The 24,169-nt window shown below is 46.9% G+C and overlaps 1 protein-coding gene across 1 annotated transcript; it reads right to left on the reverse strand.

Moving 5' to 3' along the window:
• Positions 1-735: 735 nt before the first annotated feature.
• LOC111149481 (glutathione S-transferase P) lies at positions 736-3,608 on the reverse strand. The gene is made up of 7 exons (XM_022506574.1): positions 3,474-3,608; positions 3,101-3,136; positions 2,767-2,873; positions 2,591-2,678; positions 2,116-2,219; positions 1,189-1,296; positions 736-1,001 (listed from the first exon to the last, which is right to left on the reverse strand). Coding segments are annotated over exons 1-7 (633 nt in total). The 5' UTR covers positions 3,475-3,608; the 3' UTR covers positions 736-812.
• Between the last annotated feature and the right edge of the window lie 20,561 nt (positions 3,609-24,169).

Below are 24,169 nucleotides of genomic sequence, written 5' to 3' on the forward strand. Positions count from 1 at the left end.
CGGCTATGAGGGCAGTGGCTCCCAGAGGAGGGAGGAGCTGGTACAGAAAAAGATGGAGGACCGGTCCCCATCAGTCCATGGGGACAGGGCCTTTGGGATGCGGTAGACGAGATGTCTAAAACGAATTTACTGCCCTACGAAGGGCAGAGGGAGCAGGCCCGGTCTCCCTCGGAAACCCTCCTGTGCTCTTCTCCCTCCCGCCCTGCCCCCAACCAGTGGCCAAATCGCCAGGCCAGGGGCTTCAGGACATGCGCTGCCCCCAGGAGCAGCCCTCATTGTGCCTACAGTCTTGGGAAAGGGCTCTTTCTTCTGTTCCACCTTCTCCTGGCCCAGAGCCAAATGTCCAGTCACCTCCCTCAGCCGGGTGCCTTCCTGCACTCCCAAATGAGGGAATTGTCCCAGCTGCCCATCGCTGACCACTCTCAGGATCCGGTCTCGGGGCGGGGAGAGTACTGCTCCAACTACAAAGCACATTTCTATAAGGGAGCCTTTCCTCCCTCTAGACCGTGGGCACCTCCAGGGCAGAAATCAGTTTTCCTTTTTTTTTTTTTTTGCTCTTTTTATTCCTACTCCTGGAGTTCACTAAACACAGTCCGGGTTGAGGGCTCTAAGAAGAAATCCCGATGTGTTTTCGAATTCCAGCATCCTAGCAGGCCGCCCTGTCTCTCCCCACAACCTGACTGCTGAGGGTCTGAGAGCCCCCTCCCCCAAGAAATTTGATGCTCACAGCACTGCTTCCCGCTTAGAAATTTTATTAGTCCTGGAGAAAAGAAGGCAGGCAGTCCTGGCTTCCCACGGGGGTGCATGAGCTCTCACTGTTTCCCATTGCCGTTGATGGGACGGTTCATGTGCTCAGGGGAGGCCAGGAAGGCCTTGAGCTTGGGCCGGGCGCTGAGGCGCTTCACGTAGGCCAAGAGCAGGGGGTGGGAGTCCAGGCAGCTGGGGGACAGGACCTGGTGAATCAGCAACAGGTCCAGCAGATTGTAGTCGGCGAAGGAAATCTGCAGAGCAGAGGACCAGGGACTCAGCAGGTGGGGACATCAGGGACATCGGGGACAGGGAGTCAGAGCCACTCCCTAAGTCTGCCTAGTTTTGCTGAGTAATGGGTTTACATGTTCCCTCTGCACCTGTTCTCCACCTCGAAGCAGAGGATGGTGCAGAAGGGGCAGGACAGGGCCAGATGCTTACCTGGTTGCCCACGATGAAGGCCTGGCCCCCCTCGTTCTGGGACAGCAGCATCTCAAAAGGCTTCAGGCACTCTGGCAGTGCCTTCAAGTACTCCTCCTTCCCTGCCTCCTGCCAGAGACACCACAGCGTGTTACCCTCCTGACCTGCACACCTCAGCCCCTGGCCCAGCCCTGCAATGCCCCGCCCGTCTGCCCCATCTCAGGGTATCGCCACCCACCGAGTTCAGAGCCCCCCATGTTCCTCTGCTCACTCCCCACCCCCGGGGCTGCTGCCACATCCTGTCCAGGTCAGCCGCTGAATCTTCTCCACCCCATTCCCACCTTTCTGCCTCCACCGTGACCACCCTGGACCACTCCAAAAGCCTCGGAAGATCCTTCTAGACCTCACATGTGGACACAGCCCATGCTTGAGACCTCTCAGTGGCCCCCTACTGCCATCAGGGGAGCAACCAGCCAGACGGTTCAAGGTTCTCTGACCTGGGCCTGCTGTCCCTCCAGTGCCAACTCCTGACACTCTCCCTCTCGACTGGCACACACATGCCTTGCTTCTGCTAACTTGGTCCCAGGACCCAAATGTACTCTGTGTCTTCATGCTCTTCTTGCTCCCAACCCCCCCCAGGCTGGCTATAGATCTCTCCCCTCCTCCACCTGCTCTGGGAAGCCCCGCCCTCCACAACCCAGGCCATCAGGAACCACCTCCCGCTAGAGGACTCCTGCCCTCGCAGCTCGTGCCATTGACTGCTACTTGACTGGGTCCATTGCACGGAGGTGAGGATGAGGGCTAGGGCAGCTCCTGGTCCTCAGCACGGAGCCTGACCTAGCCTGGGGCACCCCGACTTAGAGGGAGGGGTGGGCCAGGGCTGCACAGGGCGAGATACACGAGCTTTTGTTTGTTCTCTGGTGCCCCGCCCCCAATGCCCGGGCTCACGTAGTTGGTGTAAATGAGCATGACATATTTGCAGCGGAGGTCCTCCACGCCATCGTTCACCACATCCAGCAGGGCCGCCTCCCGCTGGTCCTTCCCGTACAGCCCTGGGCAGCAGGAAAGCGAAATGCAGGACTGGACCCCTGACACGCTACTGACCTGCATATGCGGCTGCCTGTGGGCACAGCCAGGGAGGAGGAAGGAGGATGGGGACAGAAGGGACAGTCCTGATGCACAGTAAGGGCACAGAATTCAGCAAGAGGCAGTGTGGCAGAGCACAAGAACTGTGGGCAGACCTGGGGTTGGCCGAGGGCAGTTTCTAGAACCTCCTCATGCCTCCCCATGCCTGTTCCACGGTGTCACCAGGCAACCTGACTTAAGCACACGAAGGTCAGAGCAGGCACCAAGCAGGGCAGCGGGAACGCGGACTGATGCTGGCCCACACATGCCAGGGGCCACCTGCAGCCTCAAGACTCACCGAGGGAGCGGCCCAGGTGTCGCAGGATGGCATTGGACTGGTACAGGGTGAGGTCTCCGTCCTGGAACTTAGGGAGCTGCCCATACAGCTGGGGGGTGGGGCACAGCGCTGTCAGCCATGCTGAGCTTGACTGCCCCCAACGGCCCAGCCCCTGCCCCCTCTCGGCGGTCACTCACACAGGAGGCCTTGAGCGGGCCCTGCAGCCAGGTCTCCTTGGTCACCACCTCCTCCTTCCAGCTCTGGCCCTGGTCCGCCAGCAGCATGCGCATGGCCTCGCAGCGGCCTGGGGGCGAGGGGAGAACGGGGTGGTGGGACACGTGCAGAGACCCCAGCCTCACAGCGCCCTGGGGACCGACCACGGAGAGGAGGTTGGCTACTCCAGCCTCGGGAGCTCAGGGGCACAGGGAAGGAGGCCCCAGCTGGTACCCACATGATGGAGAGGTGGGGTCGAGGTCCTGGGCTGCAGGCCCAACCTCTGCCTCCCCCCGCTCCCGGTCCCGGGGCGCCTACCTCGGACAGGAAAGTAGACAATGGTGTAGGGCGGCACTGCAGCAGAGAGAGACAAGTCTGTCAGACACCAGGGTCTCACGGAAGGGAGACAGCCCCCATCTGGCCTCCCTGGGGTCCCATTTCCCGCTCGGCTCACTCCGGGACCCTCTGTGCGCTGGAGGAGCCCGAGCCGCACCCACCACCCCGCCCCCGCCGCGCGCGAGCCCCAACCGCGCGCCGCTGGCCTCGTGAGTCCCCTGGATCCCCATCCCCGCCCTGGGGTGGAGGAACCGGGGGCCTGCAGGGCCTTCCAGGAACTCTGGCCCGGAGCCCGCGGTCAAGGCCCCTGGGAGCCACCCCCCCTCCCCCGGAGACCCGGGCGGCGGGGACTCACTGCTGGCAGCGCGGGCGGCGGCGGCGGCGACGACGACGACGACGACGACGACGACGACGACTACGGCAGCGCCGGCGGCGGCACAGCTCAGGCGCGGCCCAGGCCTCCAGGCTTATTAAGGGTCGTCCCGCCCACCCCCGTCCCGCTCCGCTCTGCTCCGCCCAGGTGCTGACTCACCGCGCTCCGGAAGCCCCGCTCCCCGCTCCCCGCTCCCCGCTCCCCCCCCCCCCCCCCCCCCTCCCCTACCCGGCCCGAGCCCCGCGGGCAGCCCTCCCAGTTCCCGGCCCCTGCAGCCCGCCGGAAGGAGGTGCCGGGCTCCCCGGCGGGGGCCCGGGTACCAGTTGCCCCATTTTCCAGAGAGCTTAGGGTTTGCCCAGTCCTGCTGCTTTCCCTGCTTGGTCGTCAGACCTCAGAGGCACAAAGCCTTTGTCCGCCTTCGAAATAAAACAGGCAGTTACCTCACCAGCAAAATGGGTTTATTCACGAATAGCAAAGCAGTGTTATCTGCGATAAGGCCACAGACAAAGCCGGGGGCTTCGAGAGGAGCACTGATTTATAGAGCAAAAGGGTGAAGTCGGGAGGGGCTGCTTTGAAAGAAGGTCTGTTGAAGGAAGGAGGGAGGGATTGGTGGTTTGCTCTTGGCTGATTTTGCGGCAGCGCGACATTGGCTGGGCCTGTGGCAACAGAGGAGAAAATCTATATTTCCCCCTTCTGGGGCAGTAAAATGGGACTTTTCCCATTGCTGTTGGCAGCCGAGGAAGACTGGTCCTGGGTGAGAGCCTCCTCTCCCACCTCCACCCCATTTTAGATGAGGTTTTTTTTTTTTTTTTTTTTTTTTTCAGTTTCACATTTACCCCCTTTTGATCAAGATCTCCCCCCCTCCCCAAGCATCCCTGATCAAGAGTCAGGTTTTCCAAAGCCAGTGACTTTTGTCCCTCCGTGAGAGGAAGGGCCTTTCCTGGGTGTCTTGTCCCACGCATAGAGGGAAAGTACGCAGATTCCAAGCTACGGAAGCCCCATTCAAGTAACAAGGAGTAGGAGGAAGGACTCAGGCATTTCCCATCTAATGTCTGTATCTTTTCAAGGTCATGCACTTTGGAAATCAACTCAAAGCATTGAATAACACTATTATACTGGGTACATCGTTTCTACAATGATTTGACAGTCAATGGCTATGAAACTTAAAAGTAATTATACAAAGTATAATTAAATTATACAATGTATAATTAAACGATACAAAGTGTAATTCAAGGCAACATGACAATTCTAAATTGTAGGATGGTTCTGAGCCATGACCCTAAGCCTGAAGGTAGCCAATGAACACATGAAAGGACCCTGGAGATTGAGATGAAATATACCAGAGCCAATGAACTTGTTCCCTAACTTTTGTGCATTTGGGTTTCTACTTGCCCTGAAGAGTTTATTCACATGCAGGGGATGAGGTGTTTGCTCTGGCACAGATGCTTCCGTATTCAGCAAGTAAATAATCAAGGGCTATGCAATTGTCTCAAACTACCTTAGGCAACAAGTTATCTGGAGGATGTTCTGCTGGCTGTGGAATTGATCTGACTTCCGGAAAAATTTCTTTTTTTCTTTTTCTTTTTTTCTCTTTTTTTTCCTTCCTTCCTTCTTTCCTTCCTTCCTCCCTCCCTCCCTCCCTCCTTCCTTCTTTTCATTTTTTTCCTTTCTTTCTGGAGAGATGCCTAATCATGTTTTCATTGGCACTTATTCTGACCCTGGGGAGAAAAGTTCTTCCTGCAGAGGCAAAGCCAGAATCACGTCCATCCCCTGGGAGCTCCTGTTTAAGGCAGCTGTGGAGAACCGATGGGGTAGACCAATGCAAGGCTTCTGATTTGTCATGGGAAGAAACGAGAACAGGGGGCAAGGCAAGAGCACATGGCCCTCTTAGCCTCTAGCCGCCGAGACCCCGAGTTGCCCTAGCATAGGCATCATTGGCAAAACCTCCACGTTTAACGGAGTAGCCAGGGGACATGCAGAGGGCTCCCTCATAAGCTGTGGACCCATCGGCCAGTATAGAGGGCTTAGCACCATTCAGCCAAGACTTAGACACTATGTTATTACCCAGTGAAAGACTACCTGGATTTATGCGTATGTCAGGAAACTTACAGATGGCCCTGTTTATATTGGTCACCCTGCCATGTCCTATATGTGTGTGTGTGTATAATATAATATAATATAATATAATATAATATAATATAATATAGTATAATATAAATTGGAGACATCTTTTTTCCTATTTCGGGGCTAGGTTAAATAGAAGCAAGGAATAGGTTAGCGTGGTTCAGTGCTCTAACCTTACAAAAGGAACCCGAGGAACAATCTAGGCACACAGTAGTGAAATGACTCAAAGAGTGAGCTACAGGGGCGCCTGGGTGGCTCAGCGGGTTAAGTCTCTGCCTTTGGGTCAGGTCATGATCCCGGGGTCCTGGAATCAAGACCTGCATCAGTTCTCTGCTCAGCAGAGAACCTGCTTCCTCCCCTCTCTCTGCCTGCCTCTCTGCCTGCTTGTGATCTCTCTCTCTCTGTGTCAAATAAATAAATAAAATATATTTTTAAAAAAAGAGTGAGTACAGGATCACTGTTGTCATACACAGACTGAGGTTTCCAGGGACAAATCTGACGATTTCACCTTTTCTGCAATAACTGAGAAATGCAGATGAGAGCCTTACCTGTCTGAGGAAGAAAGGGAGAAAACAGAGTAAGAAACAGCTCTGAGACAAGGACGCACATGCCCGGCCCACTCACCTTGGGAAAGCTGTCTCCACCAGGTGTTTCTGCTCCAAATACTGGGAATCTTTACTTTCGGGTCACCCATTCATGTGGAGGTCCAAACGGGCTTTGGTGTTTTCTTTAGATGGGACATGTGAACCCAGAGTGGATTCCCTAAAGTTTGGCGACACCCAGGCTGGCTAATGGCACCTGCTAGGGTGCCCCAGCCCCACCCCAACCCCACAGCGAGCTTGAAGAGAATCGTGGAGGTTTCTTTTCCAATAGAGGAAAAAAATCTCTGTGTTGCAAGGTGTGGGGCTTAACATCTTCGTTTCCCAGGAACGTGCTGGAAAGAGGTTACTCCAACCAAAGCATGATTATTTTCAATAGAAGACATTAGGTCTTTATAGTATTGAAGTAGATGTCCTTTTACTAGCTGTGGGTCAAAGGAGGCAGGAGGCAAGAGCATTGGATATCCTGGGACCATCTCAAAGAGTGAAAGTCTATGAGTTCCAATGGGGACAGGTCTGAGATTTAGAAGGACAAAGGGGAATGCTTTGGCCTAAGGTATAGGAAAGGTCTTCACAAATTTTGCCTGTTGAGTGTTAACGATGCCTTAGTGTGTTGACTAGCCCCAAGGACTAAATATGGCAAGCACAGAGCACAGTGAAAGCTAATGAAGTCAGTGCGACCTCGAGAAAGCACTGGAGGGGCTCCCCCGGTGGGAATGACTTTTTTTTTTTTTTTAAATAAGATTTTAGCCACAAAAGAAGCCATAGCTTCAGTCCAGTGAGAAAGCAGTCAACCCCTGACTAAAACATTTATATCCATGAGACGGGTCAAACCGAATAAAATCCATTTGCCAAAGCTTGAATGGTCCCTTGGGCAATTTTAAATGCCCGGGGTGGTATGGATGGACTTTCCAGCGTTGTGTTTTGGACAGGCGGGACAAGCGAGGTGGGCGTTTTTTGGTGTGTGGCATTATTAATATTTCCCTGCCAGTGTTGGTTCCCACAGGCTATCATTTTATCAATAGACCAACAATTTAATGCACGTACAAAGGTTAGCCATGGAAATTTTAGAGTCTCTGGCAGGACTTGACTGTATCTGGATCAAGACAAAGTCCTCTCTTTTTATCAAACCAACAATGAGGGGCGCCTGGGGGGCTCAGTGGGTTGAGCCTCTGCCTTTGGCTTAGGTCATGGTCCCAGGGTCCTGGGATTGAACCCCACATCGGGCTCTCTGCTCAGCAGGGAGCCTGCTTCCCCTCTCTCTGCCTACTTGTGATCTCAAATAAATAAATAAAATCTTAAACAAAACCAAAAACAAACCGATTACATTTCCAATGCTGTTTTCCCCTCTCTGGGGCGGGTTGCTGGGCATCTCTTGTGAATGTTTTCTAGGTCGTCATCTGGAAGAACACCCCCTTGGACCATGATGGAGGTTTAGCTCTTGGTTTCCTTGAGCATTTTTTTTTTTTAAGATCTTAGTTGTTTATTTGAGAGAGACAGACACAGAGAGAAAGCAAGAGCCAAAGGAAGAAGCCCAACATGGGGCTCGATCCAAGGACCCTGAGATCATGACCTGAGTGGAAGGCAGACGCTTAACCAACTGAGCCACTCAGGCACCCTTTCCTGGAGCACTTTTGGTGGAAACATCAGCAAAGTGGTTTCCTTTGACCTCCAGGACGCTGGGTCTTGCATGCCCAGGAACCTAACAGCCAGAGCCCAGCTGCAAGCATGCGATGTCTACTACATTTCGGACATGGGAGCCATTTAACATTTTATCCCCACTGGAGGGAAGGATACTTCATTGTTTCCGTAACATTCCGGAGTCATGAGCGACCCCCCAAAACCCCAGCTGTTGGTGTAAATGCTTGTGGTTTTACCCTTGGCTAAGGCGCAAGCCGGAGGAAGGGCATGGATCCCTATCTGTGGGTCCCAAGTGGCCAAAGACGACGGTGCCGCCCCAGGACTTCAGAAAGAGTTGCAACAGCACAGCGTTTACTGTTTTCATCCTTTAAATAAGAGCCGTCCCTAAACCACGAATGACTCCACGCTGGTTTGAGCAGTTTCCTGTCAATTGTCGTGGGGAGTCAAAAGGGTGATCTGTCAACATCAAGCAGGGGTGAGGGGGTTTCATCAGTGAAAAGGGGAGAGTAGCAGGGTGAAGGTCACTGCAGCAAGAAAGAGTTACATGAGGAGTCGTTACCCAGACAGTTTCACAGCAGGTGAGGCAACTCAGGTGTTGAGCGTGAAGAGAATCGGAGGGCTTCTGCTGCACGGGGTACAGGACGATTAGAGGAGACCCCCCCAGACCATTTCTGCAGTGGCCTTAACTAAAGGGGCAGTGGTGGGAATGGCTCCGAGGAAGGGCATATTCCCAAGCTATGGATCCAGCTCTTGGCTACCATACCCTGTGAGCCAATGGGTGGATGGTTGTCCCATGCTTTGGGCGAGCATTCCTTTCCTTCTCGCATACAAATAGGAAAACAGGAAGCTGATAATCAGGATGGCCAAGGGAAAGGGGGCTTTATTAAGCTTTTCTTTAGGGGCGCCTGGCTGACTCAGTCAGAAGAGCATGCGACTCTTGATCTCGGGATTGTGAGTTCGAGCCCCACAATGGGTGTAGAGATTACTAAAAAATAAATAAACTTTAAAAAAAACCAAAACAAAAAAACCCTGCCGCTTCCAGTTGGCCACGGGAGAAGAATTAGGCACAAACAAGTCAGCTGCAAGAGATGGGGAGCAGGGGACAACAGTCGAAAAGACTGCTGCCCCGAGCTGCTCCACAGTCTCACTTTCATTAGATAGAAACAATAGCCAACAGAAGGACCGACGAAGGTCAAACGTTAGTCACTTGTCTTCTGGACAGGCAAGAAGGAGGATAAAGTTTGTAGTTAACCAAGCACATTCAAAGGACTCATCTAACTAACAACGGGCGCTTCTGGGAAGAGAAAGGAGCGATCACGGAAAAGGGAAGGAGGCGGTTTTCGTTCCACCCTGAGCTGACCGGGTGTTCCCGGGTGCTCGGCTTCCCGGAAGCAGGCGGCGTTCCCGGCGGCCCGGCTTCTGTGAAGGGGGGGGCCCTTCCACCCTGAGCAAGCCAGGCATCCCCAGCTGCCCAGCTTCACGGTCGTATATCGTCCTTCTCCCCAAAGACCTGTTGCCAGTGTATGTTTTTCTTAAGGCCATATCTAAATGTGCTTGGCAACTAGTAAAATCCTCCAGGGGTTATAGTTTAAGTAACAAATTGTTCCGAGGGGCAGTAGCAAAACCCCTCTCTTTAAAGTCTCAAAAGCCGGCGTGCCTAGGTGGCTCAGTGGGTTAAAGCCTCTGCCTTTGGCTCAGGTCGTGATCCCAAGGTCCTGGGGTCGAGTCCCGCATTGGGTTCTCTGCTCAGGAGGGAGCGTGCTTTCTTCTCTCTCTGCCTGCCTTTCTACCTACTTGTGATCTCTGTCAAATAAATAAGTAAAATCTTTAAAGAAAAAAGATTTTATTTATTTATTTGACAGAGATCACAAGTAGGCAGAGAGGCAGGAGGAAGCAGGCTCTCCACTGAGCAGAAAGCCCGATGCGGGGCTCGATCCCAGCACCCTGGGATCATGACCTGAGCCAAAGGCAGAGGCTTTAACCCACTGAGCCACCCAGGTGCCCCTGCTTTGTTTTTTAGTAAAACACATAGGGGCTGGGCAGTAAAAAGTCTGGAGTTCAATTACAGCAACAGCCAGCTAGCCTGGGAAAACCTTGCAACTGGTGCTTAGTTCTTGCTGTGGGGGAGTTCACGATGCCAGGAAGCGCATTTGGACTGAATGCAGCCCCAAGACCAGGTTCCGTATTAATATTGAACTTGGCTTGGAGCAAACTACAATTTTTCGCTGGAGAATTTACATTGGTTTTGGCTTTAAGTCTTAACAGGGGGACGCTGTCTTCCTCTGAAGAGGTTTGAGAAGGAGAGCAGAGAAGCAAGTCCTGCACATGTTGTAACAAAGTAGAGTGTACAGAAAACTTTATCATCCAAATCAGCCCTTAAGCTCTGTGAAAAGTAAGGACATTCTGTGAAGCCCTGGAGCATGACTGTCCGGGTGTATTGTTCTCCCTCCCAAGTGAAAGCAAAAAAATATTGGAGGGCTTCATCCACAGGAATGCTAATGCAAGTGCCACAGAAATTGGTCACAGTGATAAATTTGCTTTCAGTAGGGGATGGAAGCCGCTGAAGTATGGGGATTAGGAACAACAGGGTGGTGAGGGATAACATTATCATTTATGGCTCAGACCTCCATCCTTGGACAAACCTCCATTCTTGGCCACTGGGTTTTTTTCTCAGGTGAAACAGGAGTATTATAGGGACTCGTACAGGGGATAGTGAGTCCGGCCCTGAGCCTTCTAATATTTTAGTATGCGCCTGATGCCTTGAAGGGATTTTTTTATGCATAGGATTGATTCATTCTGGGGAGAGGTTTTGATTTGGATTTATTTGAATCTTAATGGAGTATTGTGAATTCTGCCAATATCAGTGGAAGACTTGGCCCATGAGGAGGATGGTGAGGGACCAGTGTCCTTGGAGTTAACGCCAGGGCCATCAAGAGATGGAGCAAATGAATGATGCTGAAGTGTCATTTGATTCAGCTGTTTGGCCACTTTGATTGTTACTGTCAAATTCTAGAATGGTTTCCCCTTTGGGGAGAAGGATAGTCCAGTATCATATTTTTCTAAGACATCTTGGCCCAATAAGTGAATCAAGGTGGAGGAACTAAGGACGGAGGGGTGGGTATCTCTTAGAGGATCTAAACAGAAGGGAATAGGTTCAGAGACAGAAACGTGTTGAGGTTAATCAGGGACCCCACTATTTGGGTCATTTTCGTACTCCAAGCCAGTGGCCACTTTATAGCAGTGGGAGTGAGGACCAAGAGCTAGTTCTAGTGTCAATAAGAACAGAGACAGTCACTCCCAATCTGAAGAATTATTTCTCTGAGCTGATTAAGAGAGAGGTTGGGGAAGGGCCCCTGCGGTTCTCAGAGCCCATCCTGGGGATTAGGACCTTGGAAAGGCTGGCCATAGGGTGGAGGCAACTACAGAGAGAGGAGTGGCATACCACCAGGAGCATTTGGGTGTTGATTAGAGGCCTCTCCATTTGTTGAAGCTGAAAATTAAGGATTTTCATGGTCTTCCTTTTGGTCAAATCATTCATATTCATAGTGCCGTCAAGCTGATCTGGACTGAACATGCTTTCCCTTTCCATCCTGGTCCCTTTAAAGAGAAGAGACTGATCCCGATTCAGCCCGTTAATAAACAGAATTAAAAAGCTACCCAAGTGGACTTGACAGCCAAAGGAAAACCAGAATTTTCCTTAAAAACAATCTGCAGTCAAGTGCAATAGTTATGAAGAGGTCCATCAGGCTTCTGGGTGCAAGTCTGAATTTTGTTCCAATCAACAGTTTTAGGAAAAGCTACTGCCATTGTTTGGCGGACATTTCCGTCGAGTACTCTAGCATCTTGCCAACAGTTAGGGGTCTGTTTCTCTAAATTCCTTTTGGGACTTCCTATTGGGTAAGTTTCATCCAATGTTGGACCTGACCCTCACCAACAAACATGTGGACTAATTGATATGAATCTGAGAAGTTAGGTTGGAAGTTTGAGTAACTGCTAAATTATTCAGCAGACCTATGGGGGTCCTTAGTTGCTTTGGAAATTTTTTTTTTTTTTTTAGTAAACTCTATACTCCATGGGGCTTGAACCCATGACCCCAAGATTATGTTCTACTGAATGAGCTACCAAGGTGCCCCGGAGGAAATTTTTTTAACTTTATTTATTTATTTTTTATTTATTCAAGTATAATTAACATACATTGTTATGTTAGTTTCAGGTGTACAATATAATGACTCAACAATTCCATGCATTACTCAGTGCTCCTCAAGAGATGTGCTCTTGGGGCGCCTGGGTGGCTCAGTGGGTTAAAGCCTCTGCCTTCAGCTCAGGTCATGATCCCAGGGTCCTGGGATCGAGCCCCGCATCGGGCTCCCTGCTCGGCGGGGAGCCTGCTTTCTCCTCTCTCTCTGCCTGCCTCTCTGCCTACTTGTGATCTCTGTCTGTCAAATAAATAAATAAAATCTTTAAAAAAAAAAAAAGAGAGATGTGCTCTTAATCCCCTTCACCTATTTCACCCATCCCCCACCCACCTCCCTCTGACAACCACCAGTTTGTTCTCCATTTTTAAGAGTCTGTTTTTTTCTATCACTCTTTGCAGATGATATGATACGTTATGTGGCAAACCCAAAAGTCTCCACTCCAAATCTGCTAGAACTTGTACAGGAATTCAGTAAAGTGTCAGGATATAAAATCAATACACAGAAGTCAGTTGCATTTCTATACACCAACATCAAGACAGAGGAAGGAAAATTAAAGAGTCAATCCCATTTATAATTGCACCCAAAACTATAAGATACCTAGGAATAACCTAACCAAAGAGGCAAAGAATCTATACTCAGAAAACTATAAAGTACTCATGAAAGAAATTGAGGAAGACACAAAGAAATGGAAAAATGTTCCATGCCCATGGATTGGAAGAACAAATATTGTGAAAATGTCTACGCTACCTAAAGCAATCTACACATTTAATGCAATCCCTATCAAAATACCATCCATTTTTTTCAAAGAAATGGCACAAATAATCCTAAAATTTATGTGGAAGCAGAAAAGACCTCGAATAGCCAGAGGAATGTTGAAAAAGAAAGCCAAAGTTGGTGGCATCACAATTCTAGACTTCAAGCTCTATTACAAAGCTGTCATCATCAAGACAGTATGGTACTGGCACAAAAAACAGACACATAGATCAATGGAATAGAGAGCCCAGAAATAGACCCTCAACTTTATGGTCAACTAATCTTCGACAGAGCAGGAAAGAATGTCCAATGGAAAAAAGACAGTCTCTACAACAAATGGTGTTGGGAAAATTGGACAGCCACATGCAGAAAAATGAAACTGGACCATTTCCTTATACCACACACAAAAACAGACTCAAAATAGATAGATGAAGGACCTCAATGTGAGAAAGGAATCCATCAAAATCCTTGAGGACAACACAGGCAGCAACCTCTTCGACCTCAGCCACAGCAACTTCTTCCTAGGCACATTGCCAAAGGCAAGGGAATCAAGGGCAAAAACGAACTATTGGGACTTAATCAGGATCAAAAAATTTTGCACAGTAAAGGAAACAGTTAACAAAACCAAAAGACAACTGACAGAATGGGAGAAGGTATTCGTAAATGACATATCAGATAAAGGGCTAGTATCCAAAATCTATAAAGAACTTACCAACTCAACACCCAAATAACAAATAATCCAAATCCAAATGGGCAGAGGACATGAACAGACATTTCTGCAAAGAAGACACCCAGATGGCCAACAGACACATGAAAAAGTGCTCCACATCACTTGGCATCAGGGAAATACAAATCAAAACCACAATGAGATATCACCTCACACCAATCAGAATGGCTAAAATTAACAAGTCAGTAAATGACAGATGCTGGCGAGGATGCGGAGAAAGGGGAACCCTCCTACACTGTTGGTGGGAATGCAAGCTGGTGCAGCCACTCTGGAGAACAGCATGGAGGTTTCTCAAAAAGTTGAAAATAAAGCTACCCTACGACCCAGCAATCACACTACTGGGTATTTACCATAAAGATACAAATGTAGTGATCCGAAAGGGCATGTTCACCTGAATGTTTATAGCAGCAATGTCCACAATAGCCAAACTATGGAAAGAACCTAGATGTCCATCAACAGATGAACAGATAAAGAAGATGTGGTATTTATACACAACGGAATACTATGCAGCCATCAAAAGAAATGAAATCTTGCCATTTGCGGTGACATGGATGGAACTAGAGGGTATTATGCTTAGCAAAATAAGTCAATCAGAGAAAGACAATTATATGAGCTCCCTGATATGAGGAAGTTGAGAGGCAAAGTGGGGAGTTTGGGGGGTAGGAAAGGAACAAAGGAAACAAGATGGGATCGGGAGGGAGACAAACCATAAGAGACTCTCAATCGCACAAAACAAACTGAGGATTGCTGTGGGGAGGGGGGTATGGAGAAGTTGGTTGGGTTATGGACATTGCGGAAGGTATGTGCTATGATGAGCACTGTGAAGTGTAAACCTGGCGATTCACAGACCTGTACCCCTGGGGCTAGTAATACATTATATGTTAATTAAAAAATTTTTTTAAAAATCCAACATCCTGGGATATTTCCTTCGGTCCCAGGCAAACTAGAGCTGTTGGTGACTCTATGTAAAAATAAATAAATAAATAAATAAATAAATAAATAAATAAATAAAATTGAAATCCATTTCGATGAAAGACATCTAATAATGCAGACCATGCTTAATTCTCCATTTAAAGAACAAACAAACAAAAAAGTCTGGTTTTTTGTTTCTCTCTCTCTCTCTCTCTCTTTTTTAAGATTTTATTTATTCGAGAGAGAGAGAGAGAGAGAGAGAGTGCACAAATAGGGGGAGCAGCAGGCAGAGCTCCCCACTGGGCAGGGAGCCCAATTTGGGGCTCAATCCCATGACCCCAGGATCATGACCTGACCTGAAGGCAGACACTTAACTGACTGAACCACCCAGGTTCCCTGATTTCACTCTTTTTTATGGTCAAGTAATATTCCATTGTGTGGTATACCACATTTTCTTTATTCATTTATCCATGGTGGACACTTGGGTTGCTTCCATATCTTGACTATTGTAAACAACGTTGCAGTAAACACAGGGGTGCATATGTCTCTTCAAAGCAGTGTTTCCATTTTCTTTCGGTAAATACATAGTAGTGGAATTACTGGATCACAGGGTAATTCTATTCTTCCTTTGTTGAGAAACTTCCATACTCTTTTCCATAGTGGCTACACCAACTTGTGTTCCCACCAACAGTATATGAGGGTTTCTTTTTCTCCACATCCTCACTGACATTTGTTGTTTCTTGTGTTTTTAAGTTTCACCATTCTGATAAGGTGCAAGGTGATATATCCTTGGGTTTTCATTTGCATTTCCCTGATGATGAGTGACGTTGAGCATCTTCTCTTCTATTCTTGTGTTTCTTGTCCATCTGTATGTCTTCTTTGGAAAAAAGAAGACTCGTGTCTTCTGTCCATCTTTAATTGGATTGTTTGTCTTTGGGGCATTGAGTTTTATAAGTTCTTTATGTATTTTGGATATCAACCCTTTCTCAGGCATACAATTTGCTAATATCTTCTACCATTCAGTGGGTTATCTTTTTGTTTTGTTGATGGTTTCCTTTTGTTGTGCAAAAAAACTTTTTTATTTTGGCGTAGTCCCAATAGTTTAATTTTGCTTTTATTTCCTTGCCAAAGGACACATCTAGAAAAATGTTCCTATGGCTGATGTTAAAGAGATTATTAGCTATGTTTTCTTCCAGAGGTTTTATGGTTTTAGGTCTCTTATTTAGGTCTTTAATCCATTTCGAGTTTATTTTTGTGTGTATGGTATAAAAAAGTGGTACAGTTTCATTCTTTGGCTTGCTGCTGTCCAGTTTTCCCAACACCATTTTTTTGAAGAGACTGCCTTCTTCCCATTGCATGGTATTGCCTCCTTTGCCAAAGATTAATTATATGAATAATGGGTTTATTTCTGGGCTCTCTATCCTGTTCCATCGATCTCTGTGTCTGTTCTAAGCCAGTACCATACTCTTTTGATCACTACAGTTTTGTAGTATATCTTGAAATCTGGAATTCTGATTCCTCCACTTTGGGTCTTGTTTTTCCAGATTGCTTTGATGACTAAGGGTCTTCTGTGATTCCATACACATTTTAATATTATCCCACTTCTGTGAAACATGCTGTTGGTGTTTTGACAGGGATCGCATTAAATCTGTAGATTGCTTTGGGTAGTATGGTCATTTTAACAATATTTCATTTTTCCAGTCCACAAGCATAGAATCTCTTTCCATTTGTTTGTGTCATCTTCAGTTTCTTTCGTCAATGTTTTATAGTTTTCAGTGTGCAAGTCTTCACTTTCTTGATAATGTTTATTCCTGGGTACTTTATTATTTTTGGTGCAGTTATAAATGGGATTGCTTTCTTTCCTTTTTTTTTTTTTTGGACTGTTTTCTTAATTGCTCTTTCTGTCACTTCATTATTGGTGTATAGACATACAACACATTTCTGTATGTTGAGTTTGAATCCTGCAACTTTACTGAATTCATTTATCAGTTCTACAAATTTTTGGTGGAGTCTTTAGGGTTTTCTATATATAGTATCATATCATCTGCAAATAAGGGAAGTTTTATTCTTCCTTACCAATTTGGATACCTTTAATTTCTTTTTCTTGTTTAATTGCTGTGGATCGGACTTCCAGTATTATGTTGAATAAAAGTGGTAAGAATGGACATCTTTGTTGTTCCTGATATGAGGGGGCAATCTCTGTTTTTCACCATTGACTAATGATAGTTGTGGGTTTCTCAGATATGGCCTTTATCATGTTGAGGTATGTTCCTTCTAAACCTACTTTGTTGAGGGTTTTTGTCATAAATGGGTGCTTTACTTTGTCAAATGCTTTTTTGCATCTATTGAAATGATCACATGGTTTTTACCCTTTCTTGTTGATGTGGTGTATCGTGTTGATTGATCTATGAATATTGAACCCTTGCATCCCTGGAATAAATCCCACTTGATCGTGGTGAATGATATTTTTAAAAAAATATGTCACTGGATTCGATTTCTTAATATTTTGTTGAGGATTTTTGCATCTATGTTCATCAGAGATCCTGGCCTATCACTTTCTTATTTACTTATTTATTTATTTATTTATTTATTTGGTAATGTCTTTTGCCAGGCGCGGTGGCGCGCGCCTGTAATCCCAGCTACTCGGGAGGCTGAGGCAGGAGGATCGCTTGAGCCCAGGAGTTCTGGGCTGTAGTGCGCTATGCCGATCGGGTGTCCGCACTAAGTTCGGCATCAATATGGTGACCTCCCGGGAGCGGGGGACCACCAGGTTGCCTAAGGAGGGGTGAACCGGCCCAGGTCGGAAACGGAGCAGGTCAAAACTCCCGTGCTGATCGGTAATGTCTTTATCTGGTTTTGGTATCTGGGTAATGCTGGCCTTGCAGAATGAACTTGGAAGTTTCCTTCCTGTTCCTTTTTACTTTGGGAAACTCTTTAATTATGGCTTGTGATTCAGCTTCAATCCAGAGAACATAAGAAATTTGGGGGTTATTTGGATCCTTGGAAGATTTTACTTCAGAGGGACGTTTCAATAGGTTCAGAAGAAGAGGGAGTGGGGAGAGGTTTGGAGGAAAAAGGAAATTGGGTGAAAGGATTAGAATTGGGGTTGGGGAGGAAGGGAGGCCGGGTGAAGACGAGATGGAGGAAAATGGCCCCAGAAGTGGGCCCTGAGCACAAGACGGCTGTCACACCTCCAGAGACCAAGGAGATGGGGGAGAGGAAAAAGAGGCCTCAGAGGTCATTTGACTTCTTTCAGTTGGTTGTCTATCTCAGTAATTTAGAAATAGTATTTTGCAAAGAGGCAGTTTTAGAATCCTGCAAATATTTGGAAGCCTCAAGGTACCAATTAAAAAAGGCATCCCATTCAGTTTGTTTAATTTTGGAGCTGTAGCTTTCTAATTTCATTTTGAGAAAAACAAGTTCAGGAGATTGAAAGCTTCCATACTGGCCATTGAGGTGCTAAATGATCTTTAGCTCAGTTAGTCCATTTAGTTGAAAGTGCACAGAAAGAGGGACCATAATTTTTAAACATAAAGCTGGCCAGGGTCCTAGCAGAAGGGCTATCTTGAAAAAGTTTAGAAGGCAGGCATCCTGTTACTCAAAACTAGAGGTTCAGAAAAATGAGTACTCACCAGAAAGGACAAAGCCTTTAAACAGATCCTGCGGGGCGCCTGGGTGGCTCAGTCAGTGAAACATTGGCCTTTGGTTCAGGTCATGATCTCAGGGTCCTGGGATAGAGTCCCGAGTAGGACTCCTTGCTCAGTGGGGAGCCTGCTTCTCCTCTCCCTCTGCCCCTTGCTCTTTCTCTCTCTCTCTCTCAAATAAATAAATAAAATATTTGAAAAGTAAAAGAATAAAAATAAATAAACAGATCCCAGATCGAGCTGGAGGGCTCAGTGCACAGGGCTCGGTGCTGGTGAGACTTGCCCTCAGTCTCCAGGGCCCGAGACAGAGCGGTGAGGTCTGTGGGCTAGATGAGCATGGACACCTGTTTGCTCACCAGCCTTAGAGCTGTTGGGCTTCTTCTCTGGATCCCCCCTCTGTTCACCAAGTAACGTCAACCATAAAAATAAGACAGCCCTGGGGTGCCTGGGTGGCTCAGTGGGTTAAGCACCTGACCCTTGATCTCCGCTCAGGTCTTTATCTCAGGGTTCTGAGTTTGAGTCCCATGCTGGGCTCCACACTGGGTGTGGAGCCTACTTAAAAATAAATACATACAGGGGTGCCTGGGTGGCTCAGTGGGTTAAGCCTCTGCCTTTGGCTCAGGTCATGGTCTCAGGGTCCTGGGATCAAGCCCTGCATGGGGCTCTCTGCTCAGCAGGGAGCCTGCTTCCCCCCCTCTCTCTGCCTGCCTCTCTGCCCACTTGCAATCTCTCTCTGTCAAATAAATAAATAAAGACTTTTTTTAAAAAAAATACATACATATATATTTACATATAAGACAGACCATTATTTTACCATCGAAATGGATTTATTCAGGAATAGTGAAGAATTGCACTTAGGGACAAGCAAGCTACGGTAGAAACACAGGCAAGGCCAGGGAACAAAGCAGAATGAGAGAGTCGGGGAGGCATTGCTTTAAAGGCAAGGTCTGCTGGAAGAAAGGAGAGCTCAGGGTGGTGGCAGTTTCTCATTGACTGGACTGTTGCTGGTTGAGGAGAAAATCTCCCTTCCTCCTGCTGGCTTAGTCATGTATTAGCTCCCTCCCCCCTCCGGGCCCCCCCAAATGTAAGGTCCTTCTCTCTGCCCCACCTACAGTTGATGACCTGGGGCTGGGCATGAGAGCACCCCCCCAGCCTCCCAGCTCCATTTTAAAAATTAATTTATTTTAATTTATAATAAATTATAAATTTATTATAATAAATAATAAATTCCTCACCCAGCATGGAGCCTATCATGGGGCTTGAACTCACCACCCTGAGACCAAGACCTGAGCTGAGATCAAAAGTCAGATGTTCAACTGACTGAGCCACCCAGGCACCCCTTAATTTTTTAAAGCTTTTTTTTTTTTTTAATTTAAGTAATCTCTACACCCAACGTGGGGCTTGAACTCATACCCCAAGATTAAGAGTTGTGTACTCTTATGAATGAGCCAGCCAGGTACCCACCAACTGCACTTTAAATGAGGTGTCCTTAAAAAAAATAAATAAATGAGGTGTCCTTGAGAAGACTGAACGGTTTAGTCAGTTGGGCATCTGACTCTTGGTTTCGGCGCAGGTCATGATCCCCCTGGGTCATTAGATGGAGCCCAGGGTCGGGCTCAGCCTCAGTGGGGAATCTGCTTGAGATTCTCTCTCTCCCTCTGCCCCTCCCCCACTCATGCTCTCTCTCTTTAATAAATAAAATCTTAAAAAAAAAAATGAGGTGTTCTTTACGCAGTTCCACACCTTGCATGTAGACACTTGCTCCCACAAGCAGAAGACACAGTAGTCATGCACAAAGACGGGCACACCCACCGGCCCCATACACAGACATGCACTCACACACACACTCATGCTCCGAGCTGGTTTTCTCACACCCATACCACTTTCATGACTCTGGTCAGAGCCATGTCCCTCATGCTGTCTACTAACCAACTTTCTGTAAATGTCCTAACCTTTTCAATTAAAACATGCTAATTTGATTTTTTTGGAAAGATTTTATTTATTTGACAGACAGAGATCACAAGTAGGCAGAGAGGCAGGCAGAGGGAGAGAGAAAAGCAGGCTCCCTGCTGAGCTGAGAGCCCGATGCGGGGCTCGATCCCGGGACCCCGGGATCACGACCTGAGTCAAAGGCAGATGCTTCACCAAAGGAACACCCCAGGTGCCCTGATTTAGTTTCTAAATTTTAAGAGTTTTAAGCTACCCCAGGCTGAGTTGTAATTCTTAGATAACTGTGATCAATATCAGTTGGGAGAAGCTTCCATCCTTTTGGGTTTTTTTCTAGTTTTACATTATGGCCAAAGAACACAATCAGTTTCATATTTGTCCATTGTTGTTTACTGAGATTTTCTTTATGGTCTAGGTCGTAGCTTATTTTTGTCAATGTTTAGAGATACTCCAAAAAAAAAAAAAAAAGAGTTTACTTTGTGTTAAGTGTAAGTAATTGTTCACGCCACTGACGTTAGCGTGTATTCCTTTTGTGTGTGTTCTCTCCGTCTGTGAGACGCGTGGTATTATCGCTGTCTCTCCGCAACTCCAGCGGTGCGGACTTGCCGTCCTGTAAAGCGATACTGTCAGGTGCATCTATCTTGATCTGTGGTCTGCTTTATGAATTTACGACATCCTTGTTTGTTCCTTGTGACTTTTAACCCTGAATTATATTTTTTCACATAGTAAATTAGTCCCATATTAAGATTCCTGCCTTGGCTTTCTTTTTAACCATGGTCACTTGGAATAGCTTTCATTATCCTTTAGAAAAAAAATACTTCTGTACCTTTAAGAAAATGGAAGTGATTTATAGTCAGGAAGACGTATTGATTTTTAAGCCCATAGTAGGAAGCATTGTGAGAAATGTGTGTACTCAGTAACCACTGGCCAATCAAGTCACAACACATCCTTCAGCTTGGAAGTCCCCTTGGGCTTTTTCTCATTGATCTCCACCCTCTGTAAATAAGCATGGCTTTGCATTTCTATCACCATAGATTAGTTTTGTTTTACTCAACTTTCACACAAGTATGATCAATTAGTAAGTTTCTAGCTTCTTTCACACCAAAAGAACTTTTATTGAGGGGTGACTGAGCGGCTCAGCCGGTTGAGTGTGTCTGACTCTTGGTTTTGGCTCTGATCAGGATCTCCTGGTTGTGAGATCGAGTCCCCTGAGTCCCCCTAGTTCCCCGTGGAGGTCTATGCTCAGCTAACAGTGGGCTCGGGCTTCTTTCCCTCTTCCTCTCCCTCCCTCTCTGCCCCCCCCACCCTACCATGTGCACTTGTACTCTCTCTCAAATAAATAAATCATAAATAGTTTTTTTTTAAAGATCTTTTATTGGGGGACACCTGGGTGGCTCAGTTGGTTGGGCAGCTGCCTTCGGCTCGGGTCATGATCCCGGCGTCCTGGGATCGAGTCCCGCATTGGGCTCCTTGCTCGGCGGGGAGCCTGCTTCTCCCTCTGCCTCTGCCTGCCTCTCTGTCTGCCTGTGCTCGCTCACTCTCTCTCCCTCTGTCTCTGACAAATAAATAAATAAAATCTTTAAAAAAAAAAAAAAAAGATCTTTTATTGGGGCGCCTGGGTGGCTCAGTGGGTTAAAGCCTCTGCCTTCAGCTCAGGTAACGATCCCAAGATCGGGCCCCTCATTGGGCTCCCTGCTCAGTGGGAAGCCTGCTTCCTCCCCTCTCTGCCTGCCTCTCTGCCTACTTGATCTCTGTCTGTCAAATAAATAAATAAAATTTAAAAATAAATAAATAAATAAATAAATAAGATCTTTTATTGAGATATGGATTACATTTAGTAAAATTTATCCATTTTAGTATATAGTTCTATGAGTTTGACAAAAGCCATTACTACCGTGAAGACGGAGAGACGTTTCCATCATCCAAAACTTCCTGAGTCCCTTTATAGTCAGCCTCTCCCCCTTCCTGTTGCCCTCCGCAGTCCCTGACCTGTTTTCTTACCTTACAGTTTTGTCCTTTACAAGAGTGCTGTGGAAGAACTACAAGCATTTTAGAAGAACTAACAGCATTTCGAGTCTGACTTTTTTCACTTAGCGTGATTCATTTGAGATTCATCAATGGTCTTGTATGTATCAATATTTCTTTCCTTTTTAATGCTGAATAGTATCGCATGGTCTGGATGGGCCACAGGTTGTCTAACCATTCACCAGCCAAAAGGCATTTGGGTTTTGGGCAATTATGAATAAAGCTACCTTAATCATCTGCATGCAGGTTTTTTTTGTTTTTGTTTTTGTTTTTGTTTTTTTTTAAGTAATCTCTACCCGCAAGGTGGGGCTCAATCTCACAACCCCGAGATCAAAGTTTGCACCCTCCACAGACTGAATCAGCCAGGCACCCCTGCTTGCAGGTTTTTAAATGAATATAAATTTTCATCTGCCTTGGGGAAAGCCCAAGGGGAAGGATTGCTGCGTCATCCTGCGAGCCTGTTTAGCCTTGTGAAGTACCGCTGAACTGTTTTGCATTCCACACTCTGCAAGAGGGCCTGAGAACCGCGCTTGCTCTGGGTCCTCATCTGCTCTCCGGATTGTCAGCTTTTGGCCCAGTGGTTCCAATAGATTAGCAACGTTGTTTTGCTGCGATTTCAGTGCGCGTTTCCTTAATGGGTAATGACGTTGAATGTTCTTTCAACTTTCAAGTCTCATTTGCCATGAATGTATCTTCTTTGTTGACTGTTAAAAACTTCTGGCCATTTTTAATTGGATCGTTCCTTTCATTACTGAGTTTTGAGAGTTTTTCATACACGATACAGTCCGTGTTAGATAAGGGTTTATAAATGTTTTCTCCCACTCTATGGTTTGTCTTTCCACTTATGTTAACAAAGTTTTGTTTTTATCAAGGTTTGACGTTTTAAGTTTTGATGAAGTAAAGAGTTGCATGGGTGGCTCAGTCAGTTAAGCGTCTGCCTTTGGCTCAGATCATGATCCCAGGGTGCTGGGATCCAGTCCGGCCTGGAGCTCCTTGCTCAGCAGGAAGCCTGCTTCTCCCTCTTCCTGCTGCTCCCCCTGCTTGTGCTATCTCTCTCTGACAAATAAATAAATAAAATCTTAAAAGAATTTTTTTTGACAAGGTAAAAATTTATCAGCTTTTAAATTTCGTGGATTGTGGGGCTCCTGGACAGCTCAGTCAGTGGGGCATGGGACACTTGATCCTGGGGTTCTGAGTTCAAGCCCCGTGTTGGGTGTAGAGATTACTTAAAAATAAAATCTTTTAAAAAATTGTGTGGGTCGTGGTTTTGGTGTTGTGTCTAAGAAATCTTTGCTTAATGCAAAAACTACAAGAATTATTGTATGCATTCTTCTGGAAATTTTCTAATTTGGGATTTTACATGTATGTCTGAGAACCATTTTGAATTTTCCGTCTGATGTGAAACAGGAGTTGGAGTTCATCTTTTTGCATGTGGAGGTTCAAGGGTTCCAGCCCCATTTATTGATTGTCCTTTCTTCACTGACTTGCTTTTGCAGCTTTATCTGGGGGTGACCCCCTCGCTCATTCACCAGCGAGACCAAAGTTGGTGGACTATGGAGCTCAGGCTTTCTTGTTGTTGTTGTTTAAAGATGTTAGTCATTTATTTGACAGAGAGAAGGGGAGAGCACAGCAGGGGGAGTGGCAGAGGGAGAAGCAGGCTCCCCACGGAGCAGAGAGCCCGATGCGGGGCTCGATCCCACGACCCTGGGATCACAACCTAAGCCAAAAGCAGACGCTTAACCGACTGAACCACCCAGGTGCCCTGACCTCAGGCTTTTATAATGTTGCTTTTGTAAATAAATACTCCAAAACAACAAAACAAAACAAAACCAGAAACCAGAGCTGATCTGTTGACATTAGTGTGTATTCCCTTCGTGTGTCTGTCCTCTGCGTCTGCGAGAGAGGCGTGGCATTACCCTTGTCTCTGTGTCTCCCCGCCACGCCAGCCGTGCGGACTTGCCGTCATTCATGGTCAAGTGCATTTATCTTGGTTGGTGGTCTCTTTTATGAGTTTATAACATCTTTGTTTGTCCCTTGTGACTTTTGACGCTGGATTATGTTTTTGCGCGCAGTAAGTTAGTCACAAGTTAAGATACCAGCAGGTCAATCA

This window comes from Enhydra lutris, unplaced genomic scaffold, assembly GCF_002288905.1.
Source record: "Enhydra lutris kenyoni isolate GAN:26980312 unplaced genomic scaffold, ASM228890v2 scaffoldscaffold22, whole genome shotgun sequence".
Lineage (NCBI taxonomy): Eukaryota > Metazoa > Chordata > Mammalia > Carnivora > Mustelidae > Enhydra > Enhydra lutris.

Excerpts from the sequence above, each read along its gene's own strand:
- LOC111149481 (XM_022506574.1), bottom strand. Across the intron at positions 2,874-3,100 it reads TGTCTACTTTCCTGTCCGAG|GCCGCTGCGAGGCCATGCGC; the intron begins GTAGGCGCCCCG and ends CCTCGCCCCCAG. Across the intron at positions 1,002-1,188 it reads CCTTCATCGTGGGCAACCAG|ATTTCCTTCGCCGACTACAA; the intron begins GTAAGCATCTGG and ends TCTGCTCTGCAG.